This window comes from Rutilus rutilus (assembly GCF_951802725.1).
Source record: "Rutilus rutilus genome assembly, chromosome: 24".
In the NCBI taxonomy this organism is placed as follows: Eukaryota; Metazoa; Chordata; class Actinopteri; order Cypriniformes; family Leuciscidae; genus Rutilus; species Rutilus rutilus.
This window is the reverse complement of record NC_140228.1, coordinates 24,806,693-24,834,134: the sequence shown is the minus strand read 5'-3', so window position 1 is coordinate 24,834,134 and position 27,442 is coordinate 24,806,693. Positions and strand designations below refer to the sequence as shown.

At 41.0% G+C, this 27,442-nt stretch overlaps 1 protein-coding gene across 1 annotated transcript; it reads left to right on the top strand.

Moving 5' to 3' along the window:
• Positions 1-3,388: 3,388 nt before the first annotated feature.
• On the top strand, positions 3,389-24,049 carry LOC311284366 (NXPE family member 3-like; the record flags this gene model as incomplete). The annotated part of the gene is made up of 8 exons (XM_084399365.1): positions 3,389-3,425; positions 3,520-3,581; positions 18,012-18,371; positions 18,566-18,981; positions 19,072-19,142; positions 19,263-19,466; positions 20,039-20,379; positions 23,852-24,049. 8 exons carry the CDS (start codon positions 3,389-3,391, stop codon positions 24,047-24,049), a joined length of 1,689 nt encoding a protein of 562 aa, XP_084255491.1.
• Between the last annotated feature and the right edge of the window lie 3,393 nt (positions 24,050-27,442).

Genomic DNA, 27,442 nt, shown 5'->3' with positions numbered 1-27,442 from the left:
CACGTCCCCCCGATTGCCCGCGAGCTTCTCCTCCCGTCCATACGGTAATCTCTCTACTGTGCGACAGAGAGTCGCGTGGTTATGACGCAATCATTAGCCTACTTTTACAAAAACTGCTTCTACGGGGCCATAACATAAGCTACAAGGTAATGGAGCATTTTATACATTGTCGTGTTTCTTTAGAAATAAATAATGGACAAATGGAGTCTTTAAACGCCTCAGATGTAAAGTTATTCGGTGTCAAAGTGATGCCAAAATGAATGGGAGTCAATGGGATGCTAACTGCAGGTGAAGTTCTGCTACAAGATGGCGGCACGCGGCCGACTTAAACTTCCGGTCGACTTCCTTCCCCCCTGAGACGAAAAGGCGAGAGCCAATGAGCGTTTGATATCACTGCCGTAAAACATGTCGTAACGCTTCTTGAGGGCGCAATTTTTGAATTTGAATTCATCACGAGCGCGGGATTTGACAGTTACGGACTGCACTGCTGTGATAGCCTGTGAAATGGAGATGAAGATCATTCACTGGATAAAGGGCTGAATTTGGATCTCTTTCTTGCAAACGTATGGATTCTAAAGATTTGGATTATATCAAGTATAATAAAATTGATGTCTTTGTGAATTTATGTTGGGTTTTGGTGTATTATTGTTCTATTGGAGAAAACGCATTTTGTCTCACTGTAAATAAACTAAATATTGCAATGGTTAAACGATTAAATAAGGTATTTTTAAGGTTTTAAAGTGTATTCTTGTTTAACTGCATGTAGGCTAATCCTCCGAAACGAGTTTGCAGCAGAAGGCACGAACAGAGCGAAATGTTATTAGTCTATTTATTGAGTAAACTGCATAAATGCGACTGAAAACGTAATTGATAAGACATTTGAATGCAATAGAGTCAAAACATTAATGCCACGATTTTAATATGCATAAATAAGAGTACAAATATGTACGTCGGTAGAGTTGTTCATACGTAAATAATTTACGTTTTTGTGCTGTTAACACGTAAACATTTTACGTTTTAGTGCTGTAAATACGTCAGTATTATACGTTTCTGTGTGTATAAAACGTAAGTAAATGTACGTATGGTAGAATTACACTTTACGTAAAAATACACACGTATTCTCATGAGATCACGTTGCACATTCTCAGTAAGTAAAGTGAAACTGTACTGTAAAAGGAAGCCTTTTTATTTCCATGGAATTACTGGGATCTTACCCTATAATCTACGTAGCTATTACAGATTATACACTCCAGGAGTGTTGTTGTTATTGTACATAATATGTATGTATAAATTATGTAGAAATAAATGAATTATATCCCCCCCCCCCCCCCCCCCTTTGAATATCTCCCTAATTCTGAGGTCTCAAGGTTGGCAAGTATGGTCTATGGCCATCCAGGACTTGTTTCCAGCGTGGCTGATTCCCCACTGATGTCAGCTCGTGCTGCCAAGAGAACCATCGCTCCCGAGCCCTTCCAGCCTGAGCCTGTCCAGCCAGAGACTGTTCACGTCGCTTCTGCCGATCCAGAGACTGTTCATGTCGCTTCTGCCGATCCAGAGACTGTTCACTTCACGTCTGCCGATCCAGAGACTGTTCACGCCAGTCCAGCCGAGCCCGAGCTTCACGCCAGTCCAGCCGAGCCCGAGCTTCACGCCAGTCCAGCTGAGCCCGCGCTTCACACCAGTCCAGCCGAGCCCACGCTTCACGCCAGTCCTGCCGAGCCTGAGACTGAGAGCGTCATGCCCACCGAGCCTGAGACTGAAAGCGTCATGCCTGCCGAGCCAGAGTCTGTGATGGTCCTGCCCAGCTCAAAGCCCTCTTCGCCGCTGGTCCTGCCCAGGGCCTCCTTCGCCGCTGGTCTTGTCCAGTCCAGAGCTTCCTTCGCCGCTGGTCCCGTCCAGCACAGAGACTTTTCCGCCGCTGATTCTGCCCAGTCCTGAGCCTGTCTCCACCCCAGAACCTCAGCCCTCACCTGAGATGGCCACCGGCATGCCAGAACCTCAGCCCTCACCAGAGATGGCGGCCGACGTGCTTGTTCTTGAGCCGGTGTCTGTTCCTGAGCCGGTGCCTGCTCCAACCTATGACTCCGTAGCTGTCTCCAAGAAAATTGGGGGGGGGGGGGGGCAGTATGTCCTGCGGTTGGACCATGGAGGCCGCTCCGCCATGGCCGCCTGAAGGGTCGTCTCCGCCATGGCCGCCTGAGGGTCATCTCCGCCCTGGCCGCCTGAATGGTTGCCTTCGCCTGAAGGGTCGTCTCCGCCTGAAGGGTCGTCTCCTCCATGGCCGCCCGAAGGGTCTTTACCTCCATGGCCGCCCAAAGGGTCTTTACCTCCATGGCCGCCCAAAGGGTCTTTACCTCCATGGCCGCCCGAAGGGTCTTTACCTCCATGGCCGCCCGAAGGGTCTTTACCTCCATGGCCGCCCGAAGGGTCTTCACCTCCATGGCCGTCTGCTCCGCCCTGGTTGCCTGCGTAGCCTGCTTTCCCCTGGCCACCAGTCCTCACTCAGTCTCCAGGCCCTCTTCCATTCCATGGCCCAGGTCCACCCTCGTTCCATGGCCCAGCTCAGCCCACATTCCCTGGTCCCGTTCCCTGTGCGGACTTGGCCCTCCATCCCTCCACCGGGTACGCCTCCGCTCCACCACCCTCCCGAACTGTGTTTCCGGATTTGATGGGCGTCAGGAGCTGCCCATAGAGGGGGGGTTATGTTCTGATGTCAGTCTGTGTTCCCCTGTCTTTTCATGTTTATTAGTCTCCCCAGGTGTTTCAGATTAGCCACGCCCCCTTGTTATCTTGTTTAGCTTGTTTGGCCTTGTATTTAAGCCCTGTGTTTTAGTCCAGTCTTTGTGAGTTCTTGTGTTACTGTCGATGTTGGTTGTACTGCTCCTGAGTCCTGTTCCTGGTCTGAGTCTTTGTATTGTTTTTTAGTTTATTGAATAAAGTGTGCTGCATGTGGATCCTGCTTCCTCCCTGTTTCTACCGCATCGTGACACCACCCTGTATATATAATATATTGTGTGTATATTTTCCTTGCAATAAAAAGTGAAAATAATGTTGTGTGAGTGCCACAGAGCCAAAATAATTACACTGCTGGGAAAAAAAGAACAGGAAAAAGAATTTTGTTTTTAGTACGTCAAAAAAAGAAATTTAGCAAGAAAATCTTCACCATTCATATGTACTTTAACAACTTATGTCAATCAAACAAAGCCAAACTGGCTAGACCACTACTGAGGACAGATGGGATGTCCAACTGAGTGTCACATATTTAGTGGGAACGCCTCATTTTCAGAGCGGTGTGGCCAGTTTAACAGGACATTGGTTTGAAGTTGTGTGAATGTACTTCGCTCACATGCTGACTTAAAATTATTCTAGAAAAACAACAGTCTTAGCCATGGTCGTACCATCCACAAATAAATCAAATCCCCCAGGTAATCATTAGTTTATGAATATTGTAATATTTATGGGTCAAGATGGTTTCATGTTTTGAAGGATTTGGAAATTGATCATTTCTGTGTATTTCAGTCTGGAGGTTAAGAGAATTTTTACTACTACTGGCGTGTTTTCTTTGTACATCATCCCTTCTGGTAAGTTCATAAATTTGATACATTAAAAAGTTTATTTCTGTGTAATGTATAATGTGTAATTATAGCCTATATTTAAGTACTGACTTCTATTATAAATGTGATTTTTTTTTTTTTCTGTTTTTGTTTTTATGTCAGTAAATACATGTATAATGTTACTAAAGATTTACATTTCAAATAATTAAAAACATTTTTTAATTTCTACTTCAAACATTCACTTCATCAAAAATCCTAATAAAAAAACACCTCCACACGTTCCACACTTTATTAAAGGTAGGGTAGGCAATTTGTATTATAAACACTTTTTGTTATACTGGTTTAAACTCTCTTCATATCCTGATCGCAATCAATAATAGAAGTGGTCTAATGTGTACATATATCTTCTGTGGAAGTCTCAATCATTGAATTTGGTCCGACTGTACCTGCCTGTTACCTTATGTATTTAAATACCTCTGCGCACCATGCTCATGCAGACATCACACATGATCAGCGCATTCCACGAGGCTAGGCAGATTTGTAGACATACATCACAAACAAACAGCCGTTGTTTAGCCGCTTTAAAGCTTTTGAACCAAAACAACGAGCTCATGTTGCGTTCACGCCATGTCAAAACCATAATTACAAGATGGCTACCCTTGACGTTCTACTCAGATTTATGCTTTTCTATGTCAACACCATCAACGCCTGGAAATTAATCTGCTGCAGTCAGTTGGTATAACTAGAGTTCTGTAAGTTGCTGGTGTTCATTATTATTGCAATGTTATGTGCTTTGAGACATGAGGTAATTTAACACCGTCTCTCGTCTTGTGATGCTTTGAAAACTCTGCTGTGTGTTCATGTGTATTGATGAAGGCATGGCTTTGTAGAAGCTTGGAAGTGAGGGTGGGATCTTGTGCTTTCAAAGCTAGCTTGCTATTGCTAGCCTCTCCGAAATTGCCTACCCTACCTTTCAGCGTAACTATAATTTGCACCTGGTTGCAAATGATAGTTGATGGACAGGAGGACACAACAGCAATGGTGCGGAGAAGCGAAAAAGAAAGGTATGTTTACCAACCTGTGACATTTTATTAATGTGATTAATTAAACATGTTTAACAGCATTAATAATTTAACCACCACCAACACACCTGATTTGATAAAAGTACCAACAATGTACTGTATATCAAATTTATGCCATATTTTAATTAAATTACACTGTGCATTTTGAACTATGGTAAAGATATTTGTCATTTTTGTCATATTTGCCTACAGTGTTTTCTTTTTTGTAAATTATTTGCTGCAACAAAACTGCATAATCTTACTTTCTGTGATTTCTGAATGCCCAAGGCTATAAAATCAATCAGACAACAGTAGCCATAGGACATTATTATGTTTTATATTGGTTTATAATCAACTTTTGTTTTATTAAACACTCACTGCTCTTGTTTTTATAAGTAACTGTTTAATTAAAGGTGAACTCAGTGATTCTTAAGTGGCAGATGTCTTAGATTTATACTGACACTTAAAGGGTTCACCCAAAAAATGAAAATTAGACCATGATTTACTCACCCTCAAGTCATCCTAGGTGTATATATGACATTCTTCTTTCAGAGTTATATTAAAAACTGTCCTGGCTCTTCCAAGCTTTACTGTATATGGCAGTGAATGGTTGTTTCTGTTTTGAAGTCCATCAAAGTTTATCTATCCATCATAAAAGTCCTCCACACAGCTCTGGGGGGTTAATAAAGACCTTCTGAAGTGAAGCAATGAGTTTGTATAAGACAAATATTCATATTTAACATGTTACAAAGTAAAATTCTAGCTTCCGGCCAAACGAACATACGCAATCTACTTACGCCTAAAGGGCAACTTACACAACTTGTGACGTTAGAAGTAGTGTAGTGCATCGTGGCGTAGCGTAAATATCAGCAGTTCGTCGCATTACTCGCATAAGTTGCACTTTAGACTTAAGTCGAATCCTATGTGCGTTTGGCCCGAAGCTAGTTATTTTACTTTATAAAGTTTTAAATGTGAATATTTTTCTTACACAAACTCATCGCTTTGCTTGAGGAGGTCTTTATTAACCCCCCAGAGCCGTGTGGAGGACTGTTATGATGGATAGATGCACTTTTATGGACTTCAAAACAGAAACAACCATTCACTTCCATTATAAAGCTTGGAAGAGCCAGGAAAATGTTTTATATAACTCCGATTGTATTCGTCTGAAAGAAGAATGTCAAGCATGACTTGAGGGTGAGAAAATCATGAGATAATTTTCTAAAGTTAAATTCAATTGTTGGTTGTAGTTTAGAATCAGAAATCAGATTACCTAACTAACCCAGTATCCTAAAACTTTGTCATGAGTGTTGTTAAATGATTGTTGTTGTTGAATAACTAATATGTTCTGCATTATTATTTAATGCAGGGTCATGCTGAAGTTTGTCACAACAGAGAATGGAGTGGCAACATCCAGCACTTCTCCAGAGGAACCCAGCAGCTACACAGACACTGACACAAATGTCTGTATTTTATAATTCTATAGAGCTATAGTTGTAAATAATTATGTTATATAGTAGTTGTTTAAATAAAGTTCTATTCTGACACAATGTAGTCGTGAGTTGTTGTTGTTTTTCCACTTTCATAACATTTGGAGGAGATCATCATAAATTATACGTGTTAAATAAACTATTTTAGAAATTTGACATTCAAACTTCAGTTACATAGGTTATCACAAACTGCAATGGAGGGTGCAGCAATATTACTTTATTTCACAAAACTAAACTTTTCAATATGCGCCTCATCAAAATCATATTTAACTCATTATAATTTGTCCACACTTGATGCACGCCCAGTCACTGATAGTGAACGCCCCACTTTTATTTCTGACGTACTCAACTGACTGATATATACAGTACAGTATATATATCTCCCATGAGGGGACTAAACAAATAGGGGAAATTTCATACACTGTAAAAAGTGAACATGTGCAGTTGTTTCTTCTCAGTCAAAAGTGACCGGACACGTGAAAATGAAACTCCCTTTTCATTCATCCAAAAATGGTCCATTTTTGCCATTGAAAATAATAATAAAATAAAATGAATGCAGAATTTTAGATTAATATAGAGACTATGCATTCTAACCATAGAGGCTTTTAAATCTAATTTTTGAAGGCAGATTAGAGCCATCCGGTGAGAGAAAATAAAATAAACCGTGGTTTTATGGTGTAACCACTACATGCCTGTATAGCTCTCTATAGTCAAGTTATCTCTGCGCAAACCTACGCAACCTCTGTGCAAACACTGACATTTAGCACATGCGCAAGCGCATCACATGTTCAGTCCATTGGTATGTGTTTGAATATACAGTGAGGAAAATAAGTATTTGAACACCCTGCTATTTTGCAAGTTCTCCCACTTAGAAATCATGGAGGGGTCTGAAATTGTCATCGTAGGTGCATGTCCACTGTGAGAGACATAATCTAAAAAAAAAAATTCAGAAATCACAATGTATGATTTTTTAACTATTTATTTGTATGATACAGCTGCAAATAAGTATTTGAACACCTGAGAAAATCAATGTTAATATTTGGTACAGTAGCCTTTGTTTGCAATTACAGAGGTCAAACGTTTCCTGTAGTTTTTCACCAGGTTTGCACACACTGCAGGAAGGATTTTGGCCCACTCCTCCACACAGATCTTCTCTAGATCAGTCAGGTTTCTGGGCTGTCGCTGAGAAACACGGAGTTTGAGCTCCCTCCAAAGATTCTCTATTGGGTTTAGGTCTGGAGTCTGGCTAGGCCATGTCAGAACCTTGATATGCTTCTTACAGAGCCACTCCTTGGTTATCCTGGCTGTGTGCTTCGGGTTATTGTCATGTTGGAAGACCCAGCCTCGACCCATCTTCAATGCTCTAACTGAGGGAAGGAGGTTGTTCCCCAAAATCTCGCAATACATGGCCCCGGTCATCCTCTCCTTAATACAGTGCAGTCGCCCTGTCCCATGTGCAGAAAAACACCCCCAAAGCATGATGCTACCACCCCCATGCTTCACAGTAGGGATGGTGTTCTTGGGATGGTACTCATCATTCTTCTTCCTCCAAACACGTTTAGTGGAATTATTACCAAAAAGTTCTATTTTGGTCTCATCTGACCACATGACTTTCTCCCATGACTCCTCTGGATCATCCAAATGGTCATTGGCAAACTTAAGACGGGCCTTGACATGTGCTGGTTTAAGCAGGGGAACCTTCCGTGCCATGCATGATTTCAAACCATGACGTCTTAGTGTATTACCAACAGTAACCTTGGAAACAGTGGTCCCAGCTCTTTTCAGGTCTTTGACCAGCTCCTCCCGTGTAGTTCTGGGCTGATTTCTCACCTTTCTTAGGATCATTGAGACCCCACGAGGTGAGATCTTGCATGGAGCCCCAGTCCGAGGGAGATTGACAGTCATGTTTAGCTTCTTCCATTTTCTAATGATTGCTCCAACAGTGGACCATTTTTCACCAAGCTGCTTGGCAATTTCCCCGTAGCCCTTTCCAGCCTTGTGGAGGTGTACAATTTTGTCTCTAGTGTCTTTGGACAGCTCTTTGGTCTTGGCCATGTTAGTAGTTGGATTCTAACTGATTGCATGGGGTGGACAGGTGTCTTTATGCAGCTAACGACAAATACATAGTTTTACAAATAAATAGTTAAAAAATCATACATTGTGATTTCTGGATTTTTTTTTTTTTAGATTATGTCTCTCACAGTGGACATGCACCTACGATGACAATTTCAGACCCCTCCATGATTTCCAAGTGGGAGAACTTGCAAAATAGCAGGGTGTTCAAATACTTATTTTCCTCACTGTATATGTTTGCAGGCGTGTAGTCCTTCTTTACAAATCAACCTTAACAAAATGGCCTTAAAAATGTATAATACAGAATTATTTATCGCGTCCGCGTAGCAACGTGGTGACTCTGTAGAGATAAAACGACAACGATTTATCTGTACAGAGGTAAAGGGAGGGAAGGAGGCCTTCACAGGGGAGAGACTAGTTGACACTTCAGGACTGCGTTGTCGTCGTGTCCAGGCGCAGGTCCTTCATCAGATCTGGATACGGCGGACTGCGGTAAACCTCGGGATTAACAGAGAGACTAACATTAGCATAGACGCCATCCTTCTTATGGTGTAACAAGTACATCAGGATTTATGGGAAGTGTTCCCGGTTCCGGCTGACCTAATCTATGCAGCCTAACATTGAATTATAGAAGTCTATAATGTGTTATGTGTATACTGGGCCAAAGATATGTGTTTTTAGTCTAGATCTGAACTGACAGAGTGTGTCTGCTTCCCGGACAATGTTAGGAAGACTGTTCCAAAGTTTTGGTGCTAAATAGGAAAAGGATATACCGCCAGCAGTCGATTTTGATATTCTAGGTATTATCAACTGGCCGGAATTTTGAGATCGCAATAGACGTGAAGGACTATAATGCGTTAAGAGCTCAAGTACTGCGGAGCTAAACCATTTAGTGCTTTGTAAGTAATTAGCAATATTTTAAAATCTATATGATGTATAGAGAGGCTTGTGAATTTAGTAGTTTTTAGACAGAAATACTTACTTTTAAGATTCGAAAGTATTTTTTTAGAAAATTTCTAATACTACTTTTTGTCTAGGTTTATAAAAAGAAATAATAAATTTGATTTGAAGTGTGAACGTTTTTGCATTATTATTACTACAGTCAAACCTGAATACAGAGAAAACATTTTGGTACATGTAACATCAAAATTCAATAAAAATATAACAAAAATAAACAGGATTCCTTTATCACAGCTTAATCCATCTGATCTAATTTCAACCCCTTTTTTTTTCAAGTCTTCTGACTAATTTTTGCTGTATGGTAATAGTCCTTCCAGTTTATTTGTGTGTGTGTGTGTGTGTGTGTGTGGGGGGGTCTGTCTGTTTTGCACTCTTGATGTTTTAGAGTTTCACCCCTTCATTGCTGTGCACTTTTTTTCTGCATCGTGGCTGATTTGTAGATTGTACACACAAAAATATTCTGTTTACACATATTTTTTGCCCATTTCTTATTTATTTCCCATGGCGGTTATTTTTGACCGCAAAGACCATGAGTGTGTCAAATTTTTTTACAACCACTTAGTCTTTTCAAATCATGCCCTACATTTTTTTGTGTTCATATACCAAGTGCCATAAAATCACCAGGTGTTGTCCCATTCCGATGAAGCTACGATTTTTTAAATTTCAAAATGTAAACCTTTTCGGTCAAAAGTGACCAAAGAGCACCAGAGGGTTAAGGAGGTATTTCTACATGATTTCACCTACAAGTTCTGTGACCAACTTCAGTCAGTTTGATGTACCAGAAAACAAGGGAATATGCTGTTTTAACTTAATTGATTTAGATTGACCCAACATACAATTTCCATTAAAGCTCAGGATGGACACATTCGACACAGGCGTACCTGCTCACTGCTGTTCGGCGAATTTTGCTTCAATGAGAAATTGTGATTAGGGGTTATTATAAACATTGGGCCCTATCTTGCACCCAGCGCAATTGACTTTGTACACGGACGCATGTATCATTCCTATTTTGCACCCGCGCAAAGCAGACTTTTCCCTCCACAGATGCACGTCGGTTAACTAAGAAATACACTTGCGCTCCCGGGGCGGTTCAGTGCAAAGAGGAGGCGTGTTCCGGCGCAAACGTTCCCTCATGCTATTTTACAGGTTTAGAAAACAATTGCGCCACTGACCAAAAAAAAAACAGTTTAAAGTCAGTGGAGCGTTGCGCATGTTATTCATATGCTATTTTAAGGGCGCATGCTTGGCCATAATCAATGTAGCGTGTGCACAACATACACTTTGATTCTCTCATCTACACAGAAGCAGCAGTTCTCATTTTTGCAAATCATACATTATTACGATAGATAGATAGATAGATAGATAGATAGATAGATAGATAGATAGATAGATAGATAGATAGATAGATTACTATAAAAGCCTACATCTAGCTTACACATTTACCCAAATTATCATACGCCTGTTTAATGTTTAACCGAAGTTAATTTGGGTGTGTTTCTCAATCCCCAACGTCACTTCTCTGTGTTTTACAGCCCTGACGAGAACGTCGGTCTCCTCGGCTGTGAACCGCTCCTGTCGTGCGCCTGGCAAATCCGCCGTTATAATAGGAAGCCGCTAAAGAACAAGCGTGCCTGCTCTTAAAGGGAATGTGAGATGACGCTCTGATTGGTTTATTTCATGTTACGTCCAAACCACACCTATGAATAATGAAGCTACTTCAGACCAACCCCTTTTAGATTTGCGCCTGGCGCAAGAGTAATTTATCCCGCCGGGAAAATAGCTACAGCGCCAAGACCCGCCCACAAAGTTACTTGCGCTTTGCGCTTTGACACTTGCGTTTCAGATCGTTAAAATAGGGCCCATTATGTTAAAGTGAAAAATTAAAAAATCGCAATTGACAGCACTACTCTTCACCACAATGGTAACCACAAAATTCAGTTATAGAAACTGTCCAACTGAACATTTAACATTAACAAACTACCAACATCTTTCCCTTTACTGTAAAACATAAAATAACACTTAATCCCTAAATTTACTCTTCTAATGCAGGCCTTGCGAAGCATGCTGGGAACTACAGATCCACTGCTCGGGGCTGCATTCCTCAAAAGCATTGTGAGATATAAGTTGATCATAGAGACCATTGGTGGCAAAGGCTTTAAGATCTATTGGCTTACAATGCTAAACGAAGCCCTGAGCACTGGACCTGTAGTTCCTAGCATGCTTTGCAAGGGGCTGCATTAGGAGAGCGTATTTAGAGATTAAGTGTTACTTTATGGGTTTTTAAGTAAAGGGAAAGCTGTTGGTAGTTTATGGTAATGTTTAATGTTCAGGTATGTTGGACATTTAGAGTTGTTTCTATTATTGAAATCTACTGAGAGTTATGCTTCAGTAAAACCTTGTTTTTCAGGTTGGGTAAATTCGGTTATAATCAGTAATCTTAAATCATTTATTTCATTTACAGTTTTTTCTGATGGCTTAAGCACATTTTTTGTAACTATTGGCTATTTTTGCCAAACTCTACACACAAATAAGAAAACCTTTCACCAAATCAGCAAAACATTGTAGTTCTCTTGCAAAAGCTAATAAACCTTGCTTAACTCTTCAAACCTTCATAAAAATTGTATTTTCGTATCAAACAGTTAACACAAGCCATCACATTAATAAGCACACAATGCGCCAACTACACACTGATGGTATGAATAAAAAACACATCTGGCTTTTGCTTTCTCTGTGCACAAGGTAGGCTATGTCAGTTAGAGGTCATACTTTTGTCATAGTTCTGTAAACATACAGGGATCCAAACTTCAAGTATTGGTGTTTATTCACACACATCAAAACAAACACAAGTGTTTTTTTCCAAGTCAAAACACAAAATAGTAATTTCACTGAGAAAAAAAATTAAATAATCAGTCTACTCTACATCATGTCGTCTCTCTGGGTCCGGCCACAAAACTTCGTCTACATCACATGCAATGTCCTCTAGTCCAAGGCACCAGGGAAAATATCTCCTGGAATGCCGTATCCAAGCCTGACATGATGCCTGGTCAATATCCCCACATGTCTCCTCCATTGCTTGTAAAAGGGCTATGCGTTGATGGGGATGACTGTCATAGACCTTCCAGCGCCAGGCAGAAGAACTCTTCAATTGGATTCAAGAATGGAGAGTATGGGGGAGGTTGAGTACAGTGAAGAGTGGGTGATCTGTAAACCAGTTGCGGACCAAAGCAGCCCTATGGAAACTAACATTGTCCCATATGATGACGTATCTGGTCTGCTCTGGTCTCTGAACATTAGTGAGCATTAGGGGTGTTGAAATTAATCGTTGCATCGATGCATCGCGATGCGGACGTGGACGATTCTGCATCGATGCAGTAATAGACCTTAATCGATTATAGCCTATGACGTCATTCGCATATACGCGTGTCAGTCTTGCGAGTTTAAAATGGCGGAAGGAGGCGAAACACAGACGCGAATATAAAAAAATGCACCTACAAATTTTAAATCTGAGATCTGGGCACTTTTTTTTTTTTATGAACGCATTGGTAGGCACGACGAGCTGGACAAGACACATGCGGTGTGTAAAACCTGTCACGCTGAAATAAAAAATGTTGGGAATACGACTAACTTAAGAAATCATGTTAGACGTTTTCACCCTGAGATGCTGACGGCTGCTGGTCCCAAGGCCGACCCAGCTCAGCCAACAATAGTTCAAACAATATCAACTCTGCCGCACAACTCGGAGAAAGGGAAGAAAATAACCAGATCTGTGGCAGCTTTCATAGCGAAGGATCTACGGCCTTATTCTGTCGTGGAAAACCCCGGGTTTCGTCACATGTTAAAGACGCTAGAGCCACGATATAAGCTCCCAGCACGCAGCCACTTTACGGAAAAGGTAATATCTGAACTCTACCATGAAACCAAAGTCCAGGTAATGGTGTCAATGAACCAAGCTAATCGAGTAGCAATAACGTGTGATTCTTGGACTTCGGTGAGCACGGAGTCTTTTGTAACAATAACGGCACATTATGTTAGCGAGGACTGGCAGATTTTGTGACATGTGCTGCAAACGAGAGTCTCACACGGGTGCTCATCTGGCAGAGCTATTGTCTCATGTTGTGGAGGAATGGCAGCTATCAGATAAAGATGTAGTGCGTTGAACGTGAGCGTTGCTGCTCAAGTCGGAAAATTCTCTCATGTAAAATGCTTCGCGCATACGCTGAATCTCGCATCCCAGCGGGCGCTTAAAGTGACAACGCTCTCCAGGCTTCTAGGCAGAGTCAGACGAATATCAACATTTTTCCATCGCAGCACCACAGCGAGCCACTGTCTGAAAGTGAAACAGCAGTGTCTAGGCCTGAATAACCATAAGCTGATAACTGACGTTTCAACAAGGTGGAACAGCGCCTACGACATGGTTGAGAGGTTCTTGGAACAACAACCTGCAATTTGTGCCACCTTGCTGTCTCCAGAGGTCAGAAGAGGAGAGTCAGGCCTGTGCAGTCTCACTGAAACAGATGTGACAAATGCAGAAGATGCTGTGAGGGCATTAAAGCCAATGAAAGATGCAACAACACTGATGTCAGAACAATCCAACAGTGTCTCTCATTGCTCCTCTAATTGCACAACTCCTCCAGAATATGTCAGACACCATCGAAGACTCACCCATGATCCACGAGATAAAGAATGCAATCAAAACAGATCTCCTGAAGAGGTACAGTAGTGAGGCAGAGAAGAAGATCCTTTATACAGCCTCTGCCCTGGATCCTCGGTTTAAGGGAATGCCTTTCCTCATGGAGGAGGAGAGACTGGAGATATATAAAGAAGTGACTGAGGAGGCTGCATCGTTGGAGGTAATTCCATTATTTTTCTTGTAAAAAATTTATACATTTTAATAATATTATTGGTGGCTACATTAGGTGAATTTTTGTACACAGTCTGCTAGTTTAATGCTATTTTCTGTTCAAACACAGATTCAGTGTACAGTTATGAGGACAAATGTGGATGAAGTGCCTGGGGCAAAAAGAACAGAAAAACCCATGGAGGACAAACCCTCTTCTCCCAAACGAAAGGCCTCATCAAAATCACTGCTAGTGAGTTTGCTGGGACAGTCTTTCACTGACATTGAAGGTACATTACAACCCAAAACACCCTATGCCAGGGCTGAGGAGGAAATGGAGAAATACTGTAAAGCCCCATCTTTGCCTCTGACTGAAGATCCTATGAGCTGGTGGCATGCCCATGAGGTCACATTTCCCCTCCTCTCTCGGCTCTCAAAGCGATACTTGTGTATCCCAGACACAAGCGTATCTGCAGAACGTGTTTTCTCCATGGCAGGAGATGTGGTCACTGCTAAAAGAAGCACTCTTAAACCAGAGCATGTGGATCAATTAGTTTTCTTACAGAAAAACCTACAAATTCCCAAATGCTGATCAGTAACTCATGTTTGTGATGACTCATGTTGGCATATTTAGGAAGTACCCTGTGCCCAGAGCTGTTATTTTAGATTTGTTATTTATAATAATAATAATAATAATAAGTTTTATTTATATAGCGCCTTTCCAGAGCTCAAGGACGCTTTACAATAAACAAACAACAATAAAGGCAGTTGACAAAGACAGCAGACAGGACAACAGTAGGCAGTTGAGTACAGTAAGTGAAAAATTTGGTAGATGGGGCGGCAACCAGCAGAATACAAACAGATATAACAAATTATTGGAAAATTAAGAATTATAACATTCAGAAAATAGGTGAGTTTTGAGCATGGATTTGAATTCAGAGATAGTGTTAACAGAACAGAGTGATCGGGGGAGAGAGTTCCACATTTTGGGCGCAACAACACTGAATGATCTGCCCCCCATTGAAGCAAGGCGATGCCGAGGGACGACGAGAAGGCTAGAATCAGCGGATCGTAAAGAGCGAGTCGGGGTGTAGGGGAGAAGCAGGTTACAGAGATAGGGGGGCGCCAGGCCGTGCAGAGACTTAAAAGTGAGAAGGAGAATTTTGAATTTGATACGGTAAGCCACAGGAAGCCAGTGAAGATCATGCAGAATTGGGGAAATATGTGCAGAACGCTTGGTGTGGGTGAGTAGTCTGGCAGCAGAGTTTTGAATGTATTGTAATTTGGAAATGGAGCTAGCTGATAGGCCAATGAAAAGTGCATTGCAGTAATCAAGACGTGAGGTGACAAATGCATGGATGACAGTTTCAGCATCTGAGATACTGATAAAGGGACGGAGCTGAGCGATACAACGTAGATGAAAGAATGCCAATTTAGTGATAGAATTAATGTTTTTTCCAATTATTTGCTTTTATTTTGTATGTTAGAGCACTGCAGTGTTTACTAGCATTTATTAGTTCTAAATGCTCTGTTGTCTGTTGTGTTCAGACTTAAATTTAGTTTAATGTTTGCTACATTTAGGAAGTGCCCAGTGCTATTTTATATTTATTTGATTTTATGTTGTATATTAGAGCTTTGCAGAAAGTTTTTGTTTTGAAGACTGTAGTATTTATTTTGGGTTATAAATTAACTTAATTTTTATACATTTGTTAACATTTAAATACTTTTTGAAGTAGTACACTGCACTTTAAATGCATTCAGTACTTGACAGTTTCATGTGCCTTTAGTATTTATTTACTAGTGTTCACTTACTACTAGTGTTCATTTACTAGTGCATTTACTCTGTTCAGACTTAAGTTTTATTTGAAGCAGATAAAATAAAAAGGGAGTTCATATATCTGACTGCTTGTAGACTATTTACTGATGAAAATGTAGCCATGTGCAGGATTATTGAAAACCGAGGTTGCAAAGAATGCATCGTGATGCATCGTGAAATCGAATTGAATCGAATCGTTGACATGATAATCGTAATCGAATTGAATCTTGAAACCAGTGCCAATTCACACACCTAGTGAGCATGTCATGTAAGGTGTCCAGGAATGTAATAATGTGTGCAGTGTTATATGGACCTAGGGTTGCATGATGGTGAACAACACCATTTTGACTTATAGCTGCACACATAGTAATGTTACCACCATGTTGTCCTGGGACATTGATTATGGCACGGTGTCCAATAATGTTCCTGCCACGTCTCCTTGTTTTAGTGAGGTTAAAACCTGCCTCATCCACAAAAAGCAGCTCAAGACCCATGGCATCTGCCTCTAGCTCCATCACTCTCTGGACAAGACAAAACAAATGCAGCACAGCAGGCCCATGCACAGCACTACAGTGTGCACTTCCAGATTCAGTACCAATGATACTATAGCTTACCTGCACATAGTCATATCGCAGTTGTTTTACACGTTCACTGTTTCTTTCAAAAGGGACTCTGTAGATTTGTTTCATTCGGATTCTGTTGCGGGCAAGAACACGAGATAATACAGAAATGCTCACATTGTGTATGTTTTGGAAGGTGGTGTCATCCTCAATTATGCGCTGCTGTATTTCTCGTAGTCTTATGGAATTATTTGCAATCACCATATTGACTATATAGGTCTCTTGTTCTGCAGTGAACATTCTTCCTCTGCCCCCGGCATCTGGACGTCCAGCAGTTCTGTAAAGTAACAATTTCAGTATTTTTACTTGTATGGTATTGTTGTGATTCTCATTATAGTATGGCAGTGCTACAAAACTTGCAAGTGCAAAGTGACTGTACTAACCGATTCTTATTTCGAAATGTCCTAATGATGCTTGCTACAGTGTAGCGGCTCAAGTTAGGCTGAACCCCTTGGCCAGCTTCCCTCAGGGTCATTCCATGGTTGATTACATGGTCCACTATTGTAGCTCTGATGTCATCAGTAATTCTATTTCTTCCTCTTCTTACCCTTCCTCTTCCCCCTCCTCGTCCTCCTCTTGCTCCTCCTTGTCCTCTTCCTCTAACTTCCCCTCCTTGTCCTTGTCGTCCTCTCCCTCTCGCTTCATCACCTCCACGTCCTCTTCCTCGGCCTCCTCTAATTCTCACTCTTCTCACTCTTCCTGCTCCCTCCATTGTACTCCACACGGACAGCTTACCTGTGGCTATTTATAGTGCTTAGGCTGATTGCAAAGTGAACTAATTATCTAAAACAGTTTTCACATGTGACAGTGTGCCAGACAGTTGGCAAAATAGTGTAAATAATAGCCATACATGTGTACAATTTTGCTAGGAGTGTGCTGATCACTTGGAAATTAAGTGTAAAGCAGTGAGTTGTGTTTACAGTTCTGCAAAAAGAGTGCTGTGCAGTGGATTGTACCTACAGTTTTGCAAAGTGTGTTTTACAAAATTGCAAACTGAGTGCAAAGCAGTCTTTGTGCTTTTAGTTTTGCAAACTCAGTGAGTGGTTTTGCTATAAGTATTAATAGGTTTAGAAATTATGCTATAAGAATCACGGTTAGGGTTTAAGCATTCAGAAAAAACTGTAACCAAAACCAGTTATTGTGGATGTTACCACATGAAGTACATTTTCTAAGTTGAACTGACTAAACTTTTTTTTTTTCAGTGTAGCACCACAGACCATTGTGTTCATAGTGTTCAAGGTTACTTATAGTTGTTTCTGCATATTTATCTAGGATTGAAAGTATTTTAAGTATTCTCATAATTATTTTAGTAGTGGAGAAGCAGATAAAATGTCGAACATACAGCCATCTTGATGAGAACTAATGTCCCTTTGATGTTCCCTTTTGACTTGTTGAGTAAAGACAATTCTTTGCTTTTGAACCCATGATGGCGTTGCTAGCGCTACATAGGACCTAACCCATTCACACTTTGTGCAGGATTTCACCAACCGCAAATGAGATCCACATAACTTTTATAGTATTATCCAGAAATTATCTTTATCTACAATAAATAAATAATGAATTTTTTGAATTTGGTCGATTTAAAATTCTGGTCCTCTCCCAGGCTCTATGGGGATTGAATGGTGGGATCCAAATAAGACCATTTCAGCACCCCAGACCTAAACCAGTTCCTCGAAATAATATTTATTCATCTACAATATCCGCTCATGACATGGGAATCAGTGAAGAAGAGTGGGACGGGCTACAGAAGGCTCTGGACTGGCCCGGTCCAGATCAAGAAATTACTCAGCTGAATCAGAGCACAAGCCCAGTCCACTCAACATTCTCTATTGTGGGACTCAAGGAGAGTTACAAAGTGGGAGAAAAGATCTCTGTTACCATCACAGCCAGAGACCACAACAAGAACCTGAAAAGATATGGAGGAGATTTTTTCCAAGCAAAGCTATTCAATTCAGAGCTAAAGGTGTGTTTGTTTTATATTATTTTATAATATTTCTTTTTATAAAAATTAAGACACTGAATTTGATTAGCTGAGTTTCATTTGCCTGTTAATGGTTGGTTTACATTTTATAATTAAAGTTTTATGTTTTAAAATTTGATTTACTAACATAAATTAGTTTTCTGCATTACACTTAACCTTCTCTATTCTTCCTGAAGGCGAGTGTGTACGGGGAGGTTGTGGATCACTGTAATGGGACTTACTCTGTTGCTCTTCTTCTGCCCTGGGAAGGTCAGGCACAAGTTTTTGTACGTCTAGAGCACTCCAGTGAGCTTGTGCAGATTCTAAAAAAATACAGGGAGTCCTCATTTCCACGCAGCCACTATAATGGCTATTTTGAAGGGCCAGGACCCAAAAAAACCAGGATCAGTGAAGTAGTACAATGCAATCTTAAGTGGGGTGCAGATCGAAGTTGGAGTAAAGGCGACTGCTGCTGTGAGTATAAGGATATAAAAACAGGGACGGTGTGGCAATGTGAGAGACCAAAGAAACTTTCTTGTGACAAACTGGTTCATCACTCAAGAGGTGGTTTGGAAAACCCATTAAATCCTTTTGAGGAGCAAATTTTCACAAAGTAAGTGGGAAAGGATTCAAAATGAATTAAAGAGGAATTATAAAACCAGAAAAACTGGAAGATGTTTTTTTTTTTTTTTTCTCCACACAGGACATTAACAAATGTTGCTATTACTGGATACACACAAATCATAAATGTCCTTCCCAACACTACAGGCATTGGTATGTTCATATATCAGGAGGACCGATATAATCTAAAATCAAATGTTGTTATTTGCAAGAGAATTAAGAATTTGCATAATTACGGCACAGTCTCTTCAGGTAAATGTTTCTTTGCTTCAGGCACAATGGAGAGATGCAGATCTGGCATGACAACACCAGTTCCTGCAGGGTTTTATCTGAAAGACGTCTGGAAGTCTTTTGTGTGCAACACCCAGAAGTTCAGTTCTTCACAAATGAGAAATTGTCTTAAAAAGAAGATTGTCTACTTGATGGGAGACTCTACCACAAGGCAGTGGTTTGAGTATTTAGAGAGAAAAGTGCCAGGCAAGTTGTTCATAAATGACATTGATGGGAGGGTGGCGGAGGATTATTTCAAAATGTTCTCATGTTATTTAAGACTTGATGTCATAAAAGTTATATAACTGAAATATACAGAAGCCCCAAAAAGTATTTGGATACTTCATCAACAAATGCATGAATGTCTTGCAATTACACCAAAATATTAAATCAAGTGACAATTGTTTTTAAAGACTTAAACAGGTCACACTTAAAAATTACACTGTAATTTTTTTCCTCATTGCAACATGTAATTGCAAAAATTCATAAAGAATTTGTTTGCATCTAATGCAATGACATTCAGACATGCAAATGAGTCAGTGCATCTTGAAGGGACAGTTCACCACATAATGAAAATTCTGTCATCATTTACTCATCAGCATTCAAACATTCAATTTGGGTGAGTAAATGATGACAGAATAAAACATTTTAAGTGTACTATTCCTTAAGTGCCCATATTTCTAGGGGGCTGCTGTGTACAATAAAAAGCAGCTTTGCAAAGTTGTTTAATAAATAAATAAAGCAATGAGTCTAATGTAAGTTTTACTTATCTTATTTAGACATAAAAAGAATGGACCTCCACACTCCTCGTTCTGGTGGACCCCTGATGGCTGTAGGGTTAAAAAATAATATCATTGTTCACTGGAGGCCACACGGTGTTCCTTTGCGATTTCCTAAAATGCTCATTACTGACTTGCATTATATCAGCAATGATATTGATGAAATAGCTGGTGGTCATCATGCAGTCGTTGTCTTTACAATATTTGCCCACTTGGCTTATCACCCAATAACATTTTACGTGCATGAAGTGGCCAAAATCCGTCAGTCTGTTGTTGCATTGTTGAGTCGTGCACCAGAGACTACCGTCATCATCAAGTCTGGAAACACTGCAGGATTAAAGGTACAATTGCTCATTTTCCAATCCTACTCCATTTTCAATAACTTTCTATCTTGTATTCGTAATATGGTACATTTGTCCAGCTGTCTTTATATTTAAAGTCTAGAAACACAAATATGCATGTGCTGAGGTGACACTTCATTTTCCAATTCATGCCAAATTCCATCCCTTAAAGGTGTTTCAGTCATATCCTGTCATTACAAACCTGTATGATTGTCTTCCATGGTTTTGCTGAATGAAAGTGGATGGGTACCAGAGTACAAGCAAAGTAGTCCATATGACTCAAGCACTATTCCATGTTTCAGAAGGCATATGATAGTTCTGTGAGAGAAACAGAATTAAATGTAACATACTCGGTTACTAGGCAAGGCAAGGCAAGTTTATTTATATAGCACATTTCATACACAATGGCAATTCAAAGTGCTTTACATAGAAGAAATTAAAATAATAAAAGAAATAATTAAAACTTATTAAATAAAATTAAATAACTAATGTAACCTTGGTTCCCTGAGAGTAGGGAACAAGTATTGCGTAGCTAATACGCAGTGGGGAATATTGAATACTCCTCGAGAATATTGAAGCCTATATTTAAAACGCAGTGCAGCTGCACAGTGAGCATCAGCAGAGTGATAAGCTCGCCCATTGGCTTTGCTGCGGCAACTGCACAAACCTATGGCGAAGCGGCTCTGACGCACGAACCAATCAGGCAGCTTGGCACCTAGCACGTCAGAACCCGCCAGAAGGGGCGTAGCTTATAGCTATAAAAGCCCATAATTTTCGCCATAGCATCAGGTTAAATCGATTGAAGCGAAGCACCTAGCAGATTGCAATAGTGCGGCAGGCTACGCAATACTCGTTCCCTACTCTCAGTAGTTAGTAACCGAGTACGTTCCCTTTCGAGAACTGTCACTTCCTAACGCGTAGATAATACGCAGTGGCTACGCAATGCAAAACTCCGCACATTAGCAACTGACTTTGTCCAGAACTGGCGCCCTGGGCGAACAGCCCGAGGTACACAGAAAGACACAAGCCACAAATCAAAAACTCCCAAAGGGATATGAATCTCAGCAAGAACCAGACATGAGTCGGGTTCTTATGACATATAAGAGGTCTGGAACCTTCTGGCGCCTTTGAGGAAACGAACAACAAGGACGTTTTCCCCCAGTGATTGGCCCACTACAGGAGCATGGTAGGTTGCTATGGCTGCCACATATACTTTGAGCATGGAGTGGGAGCGTCCCACGTGCAAAAGCTCTTGAAGAAAAGAGAGTATCACTGGTACCACACACGAACGTGGGTCGAGGTCCCTAGCTGCGCACAAACTGGTGAAAACTGACCACTTCAGAGCATAGAGGTGCCGAGTAGAAGGTGCTCTTGCCTCAGTGATGATATTTAGTACTTCTTCTGGGAGGTCCCAGGATATCCGTTGAGGGGCCACACATGGGGGGCCCACAAATCGGGACGAGGGTCCCAGATCTCCCCGTTTGCCTGCGTGAGGAGGTCCTTCCACACAGGTATCGGCTAGGGGCTGTGTTTGACATCTGCACCAGCGCTGGGAACCAAACTTGGGTTCTTCAGAGGGGGCTACTAGAAGGACCGCGCATCTGCTCTCCCTGATCCACTTAATGACCTGTGGTATCATCGAGACAGGGAGGAACGTGTAGAGCGGGCGCCTGGGCCAGGCATGGGCCAGCGCATCCCTGTTCTTTGAAAAGAACTTTGCACAGTGAGTGTTGCTTTCTGAAGCGAAAAGGTTGACCTCCACCCTTCCAAACAGGTCAGGATCTGTGTGTCAATAACTCGTTTTTTGACTGAGCTAGAATGAGCCAGTCGTCGAGGTAATTCAGCACGTGCACTCCCCGTTGTCTCAGGGGAGAAAGTACTGTGTCCATGCACTTCAGAAATGTACGGGGTGCTAGAGACAGACCGAACGGTAGGACCGTGTATTGATATACCTGCCCCTCAAAGGCGAATCTCAAGAATGGCCTGTGGCCTGTGGTCTATGGGCGTTATCTGTATATGAAAGAAGGCATCTTTCAGATTCACTGTGAAAAACCAATCCCCCAGATGAACTTGTGCAAGGATTTGTTTGGTGGTTAGCATTCTGAATGGTCATCTCATGAGGGTTCAAATATCTGAGATCTAAGATGGGGCTGGTGCCGCCGTCTTTCTTTGGTACAAGAAAATAGCAACTGTAAAAACCCGACTGACTCAGCACGGGGGGTGCTCTCTCTATAGCCCCTTTTGCTAGCAGGTTTAATATTTCGGTTCGAAGCATGTGAGCCACGCTGCTTCTCACCGAAGTCTTGATGACTGCCTGAAAGCGTGGGGGTCTGCGAGTGAATTGAAGTGAGTAGCCTCGTTTTATAGTGTTCATTACCCAACTCGACACACCGGGGATGGCTTGCCAGGCCTTGGTCCATGTGGCTAGGGGTTGAATGACAATTGAGGATGGGCCGCCTAGTATAGGGGGACCTAGTACCTGTGTGTTGTGTTCTGTGCTCATACATGCTTCGGGGCTGGCTTGCCAGGCCTCGACCCGACTGGATTGAGATAGAGTGACAACTGGGGATGGGCCGCCAAGTGAAGGGGATCCGGATACCCAGGTGTTGTGTGCTTGAAACATACTCTTTTTGTGCTTTATTTGGGTCGCTGTAAAAACAGCGTTTGTTTATAGGCGCCCGGGCAGAAACCAACCACCCAAACAGCTCTTAGCAAGCTCCTCGGGCGAGGCCCACTAAAGCAGAAGGCTCGTTCCACCTGAAAAGGCTTGATTCCACGGCGAAGACTTCAGAGTGAGGCAGTGACGTGAAGGTCGCTGAAGGAGATTAAATTGGATGCTATGGCTAAAATGATGTGCTTTTATAGCTATAAGCTTCTTCTGGTGGGTTCTATAAACCCTTCTGGTGGGTTCTGACGTGCTGGGCGTCAAGCTGCCTGATTGGTTCGTGCGTCAGAGCCGCTTCGCCATTGGTTAGTGCAGTTGCCGCAGCACAGTCAATGGGCGAGCTTGTCGCTCTACTGATGCTCGTTGTGCAGCTGCACTGCGTTTTAAATATAGGCTTCAATATTCTCGAGGAAAGGAGTTTCCCCACTGCGTATTAGCTACGCAATACGAAGTGACCATTCTTGAAAGGGAACTATTTTTCCCATGAAAAAATGGTCACCGTTTACTGGACATTCTGCTATAAATCGCTTTTTTGTTCAATAATAGAGACTAGAATAGAGCTCAGCATAAAACATGAGGAAACGTAGATGAATTAATAATTTTTTTAATTAACTATTCCTTGTTTTCCCCCTATTAGACAGGCCTACAAGGTCAAAGTTTAATGTCAGTTATAACAGGTGACAGACAAAAATTTAAGTAACCTACTCATCACTGTTTCTGGTAGAAAATGCAAACAATGTAGTTTATTTAAACCAAGTTAATATTAATGCTTATAGTATTGTCTGTTACTGATCTGTGTTGTTGCAGGATATTTTTCAAAGTGATTGGTATACAATACAGATGAATACAGTGATGCAGGAGATGTTCCGAGATATTGATGGAGTAATCTACTTCGATGTCTGGCAGATGACGTCCTGTCACTATCTACGTGAAAATGTTCACCCAGGTCCTGTTATCATTGCTAATGAAGTCGACATGTTTCTCTCATATATCTGTCCTGCCTGACACAATAGAATAATATTTATCTTACTTTGTTATAATATACCAAGGAATGTATGTACCTACAGTGAAAAAGTGAGCATATATAAGAAACTTCTGGTATACATATTGTTAAAACTTACCAAGCTTAGCACCTACCTGCTTACTGTAAACCTGTATAATCTCAAAATTAATTAAATTAAATTAAATTCATTATTATTTATTTTTAACCTCAACCTTTGGTTCTAAAAACTGGGGTAACTTTCAGGGTATGTAAATGGCCATAGTGGTACATTCCGTGGTTATTTAATTGTATGTTATTACCGGTATAATAGTGTAGATAGTGTTAGATGTTGTCTGCTGGGGCATTCCAGAAAGCAGGTTATGTGACATGCCCTGGTATGTTTAAAGGAACACTCCACCGTTTTTTGAAATAGGGCTTATTCATATTCTTTCATACATTTAGATAGGTGGGTAAATGCATTTTTGTCTCAGTGCATGCATTGTTTTAGTTTGACAGGGTCGGCGCTAGCTTAGCTTAGCACAATGAATGGAATCCTTTGTTGCCAGCTAGCATGTCCTGAGTAAAAGTGATAAAAAAAAAAAATTTAAACCCACGTAATTACTTCTTGTGGCCTGCGTATTCACAACGAGTACAAATAGTGAGGCAGATTAACACTAGGTGATTTCTTAGGCAGATATTGACTTGGGACTATATTATGGGGAAGCACAGGCGAAGCACGGCTACTTAGGCGAAGCACTGCTACTTGGGCGCAGAGATATCACGCAACACATGAAATCCCACGACTTCTGTCAACATACCGGTGTGCAACGAGTCAAAACACAGAAGAACAACACGCGTGACCTGCACCGAGTGTCTTCGCTTTTGGATTGTTTTTTTTTGAGAAGTTACAGCTACAGTTACAGCAAACATGGTAATTATCTGCGTAGCAAAAGGTTGTGAGAACAAGCAAAGGACATACACGAATGTATGTTTCACAGAATTCCATCGAATGTGGAACTGAGAAATAAATGGCTAGCTGCTCTGGAGATCTGTACTTCAACGCCTCTCTACAAAATCAAACAGTATCGTGTTTGCGAAGAGCATTTTGCACCTGAGGACTAAGTTACTTTGAAAGAATGGAATATGGGCCCAGAAAGACGGTACTACGTCTGAAACATACGGCTGTACCCATCCCATCTATTTTCAAAGCACAGGCAGAACAAAGTGCACATGAAAGTTGTCCTTTATTACTCTTTCTTATGTTAATCTGTGTCTTTATTCGGTTGTACGATAGATGCTGAGAAGCTGAGAAGACTACGGTTCAAATAACGTTAGCCTCCTCTAGTATAACCTCATGTTGAATTCAACCTGTTTAGCATGAACAACCAAAATAAAATAAAAATCGCTGTTATCGTTACCTGTAAAATGAAATGACTGAGGGCTAAGTTAGCTATATTTCTCTCACCGAGTTAGCCTGGTTCTTTTGACTCAGGAGTTTTAGTATAACTACTAGAGAGGAGAAGGCTACAAGCAGTTTACTATACATGAGTCATGTTTAAAATAATCACTTACTCTGTGGACAGCTGTCCATTTGGTCTATTCGGCGTGGGGCGTTTTTTCCAGTTCACTTTATCACACCGAAAAAAAAAATCGATTACTGCCGGATGAATCAACGCCGTGAAATCCGCGGTAAAGTTAGCTGTGACACAACTGCGGGCACGCTCATCTTGATCTGACACGTTGAGCCTGGTTATCAATGACAGAAACTTGTCCCACTCGCCACAGCACAGACACTCTATTTTAGTCGGCATATTCCCCCACATTCACACCACCAGTTCGTGTTGGTTCTCATCCTCACGTCCTCGGGCTGTTGAGCGATCGCAACCTCCTCCTCCTGTCGTTCTATTTCCACTAATTTTCTGTAAACTCTTGTATATAGGTATGGTTCTGGCTCACACAAAATCAGCCATGTTCATCGCCATTCATGTACTGTTGGGAAAATAGCCAGGCAGCTACTATTCACACCGGTATGTTGACGGAAGTCGTGGGATTTCATGTGTTGCGTGATATCTCTGTGCCCAAGTAGCAGTGCTTCGCCTAAGTAGCCGTGCTTCGCCTGTGCTTCCCCATAATATAGTACCAAGTCAATATCTGCCTAAGAAATCACCTAGTGTTAATCTGCATCGCTATTTGTATTTGTTGTGAATACGCAGGCCACATGAAGTAATTACGTGGGTTTAAAAAAAAAAAAAAAATCACATTTTCTCAGGACATGCTAGCTGGCAACAAAGGATTCCATTCATTGTGCTAAGCTAAGCTAGTGCCGACCCTGTCAAACTAAAACAATGCATGCACTGAGACAAAAATGCATTTACCCACCTATCTAAATGTATGAAAGAATATGAATAAGCCCTATTTCAAAAAACGGTGGAGTGTTCCTTTAAGGGTAAGTAAGAGGATAACCTTAACTTTCGGTTCCAAAAACGGAGTTAACTTTCAGGGTATGTAAGTAGCCATAGCAACTTACTCTCTGAACATAACCTGCTCCGGAGCAGGATCTGTTCCAGGGTTAGTTTATTTCAGAGGTGTTCAGCGCATGCGTGCTCTATTGATGAGGCTCCAGTGGGCGTGACAGATTGCACACAATATCATATAGTTATATTGATAAATAAAGCACTATTAAAACAAGATAATGTTAATTTTATTCTAATATATTGCTATATTATTCTCACACATCTTTGATCTCCGTTGATCAGACGCTTTCTTGTTGTTTGTTTTTTTGAAACAGGACGATTTTCTCTGCTATAATGTATTTCTATAATAAAAGACATGAAATGATATGATATATGATATGATATATATTGCCTTTCAAGTAATATAGAAGCAAAATGACTAAACAAAAAAACTTTTACAAAAAAAGCCATGTTATCTTTGTAAGCAAACTGTAATTTAGTTTAATCAGTCTTTCTTTTTATTATATAATTAGCATCAAACAAACAATATAGTTCTTATTCACCGTGATTAAATATTATTAAATGAAAAGATTGAAAAACGATTGCACAACCAATCAAATAGGTGGTCATATGCACTATGTAAATAAGCATTTAACAAAAGAAGAAAGAATTAGTAAGGCACACTTTTTCTTAGCGTCTGTTTCCTTGGTGACTCGTCGATTCATCTCTGTTGAGAATGTCTTATGTGTTAACCACGAACATACCCTGAGTTGGATTAACTTACTCTCTGACGCATTTTTGGAACCAGCATACCTCGAGTAAGCAAGGTTTGGGTGAATCAACCTTGAGTTCAGGGTATGTTTGACGGTAAGATAACCTTGCTTTCTGGAATACACCCCAGATGCCTTTTTTGCTTCCTTGAGAGTTACATTGTTATTTAAATTTTAATCTAATACACAACAA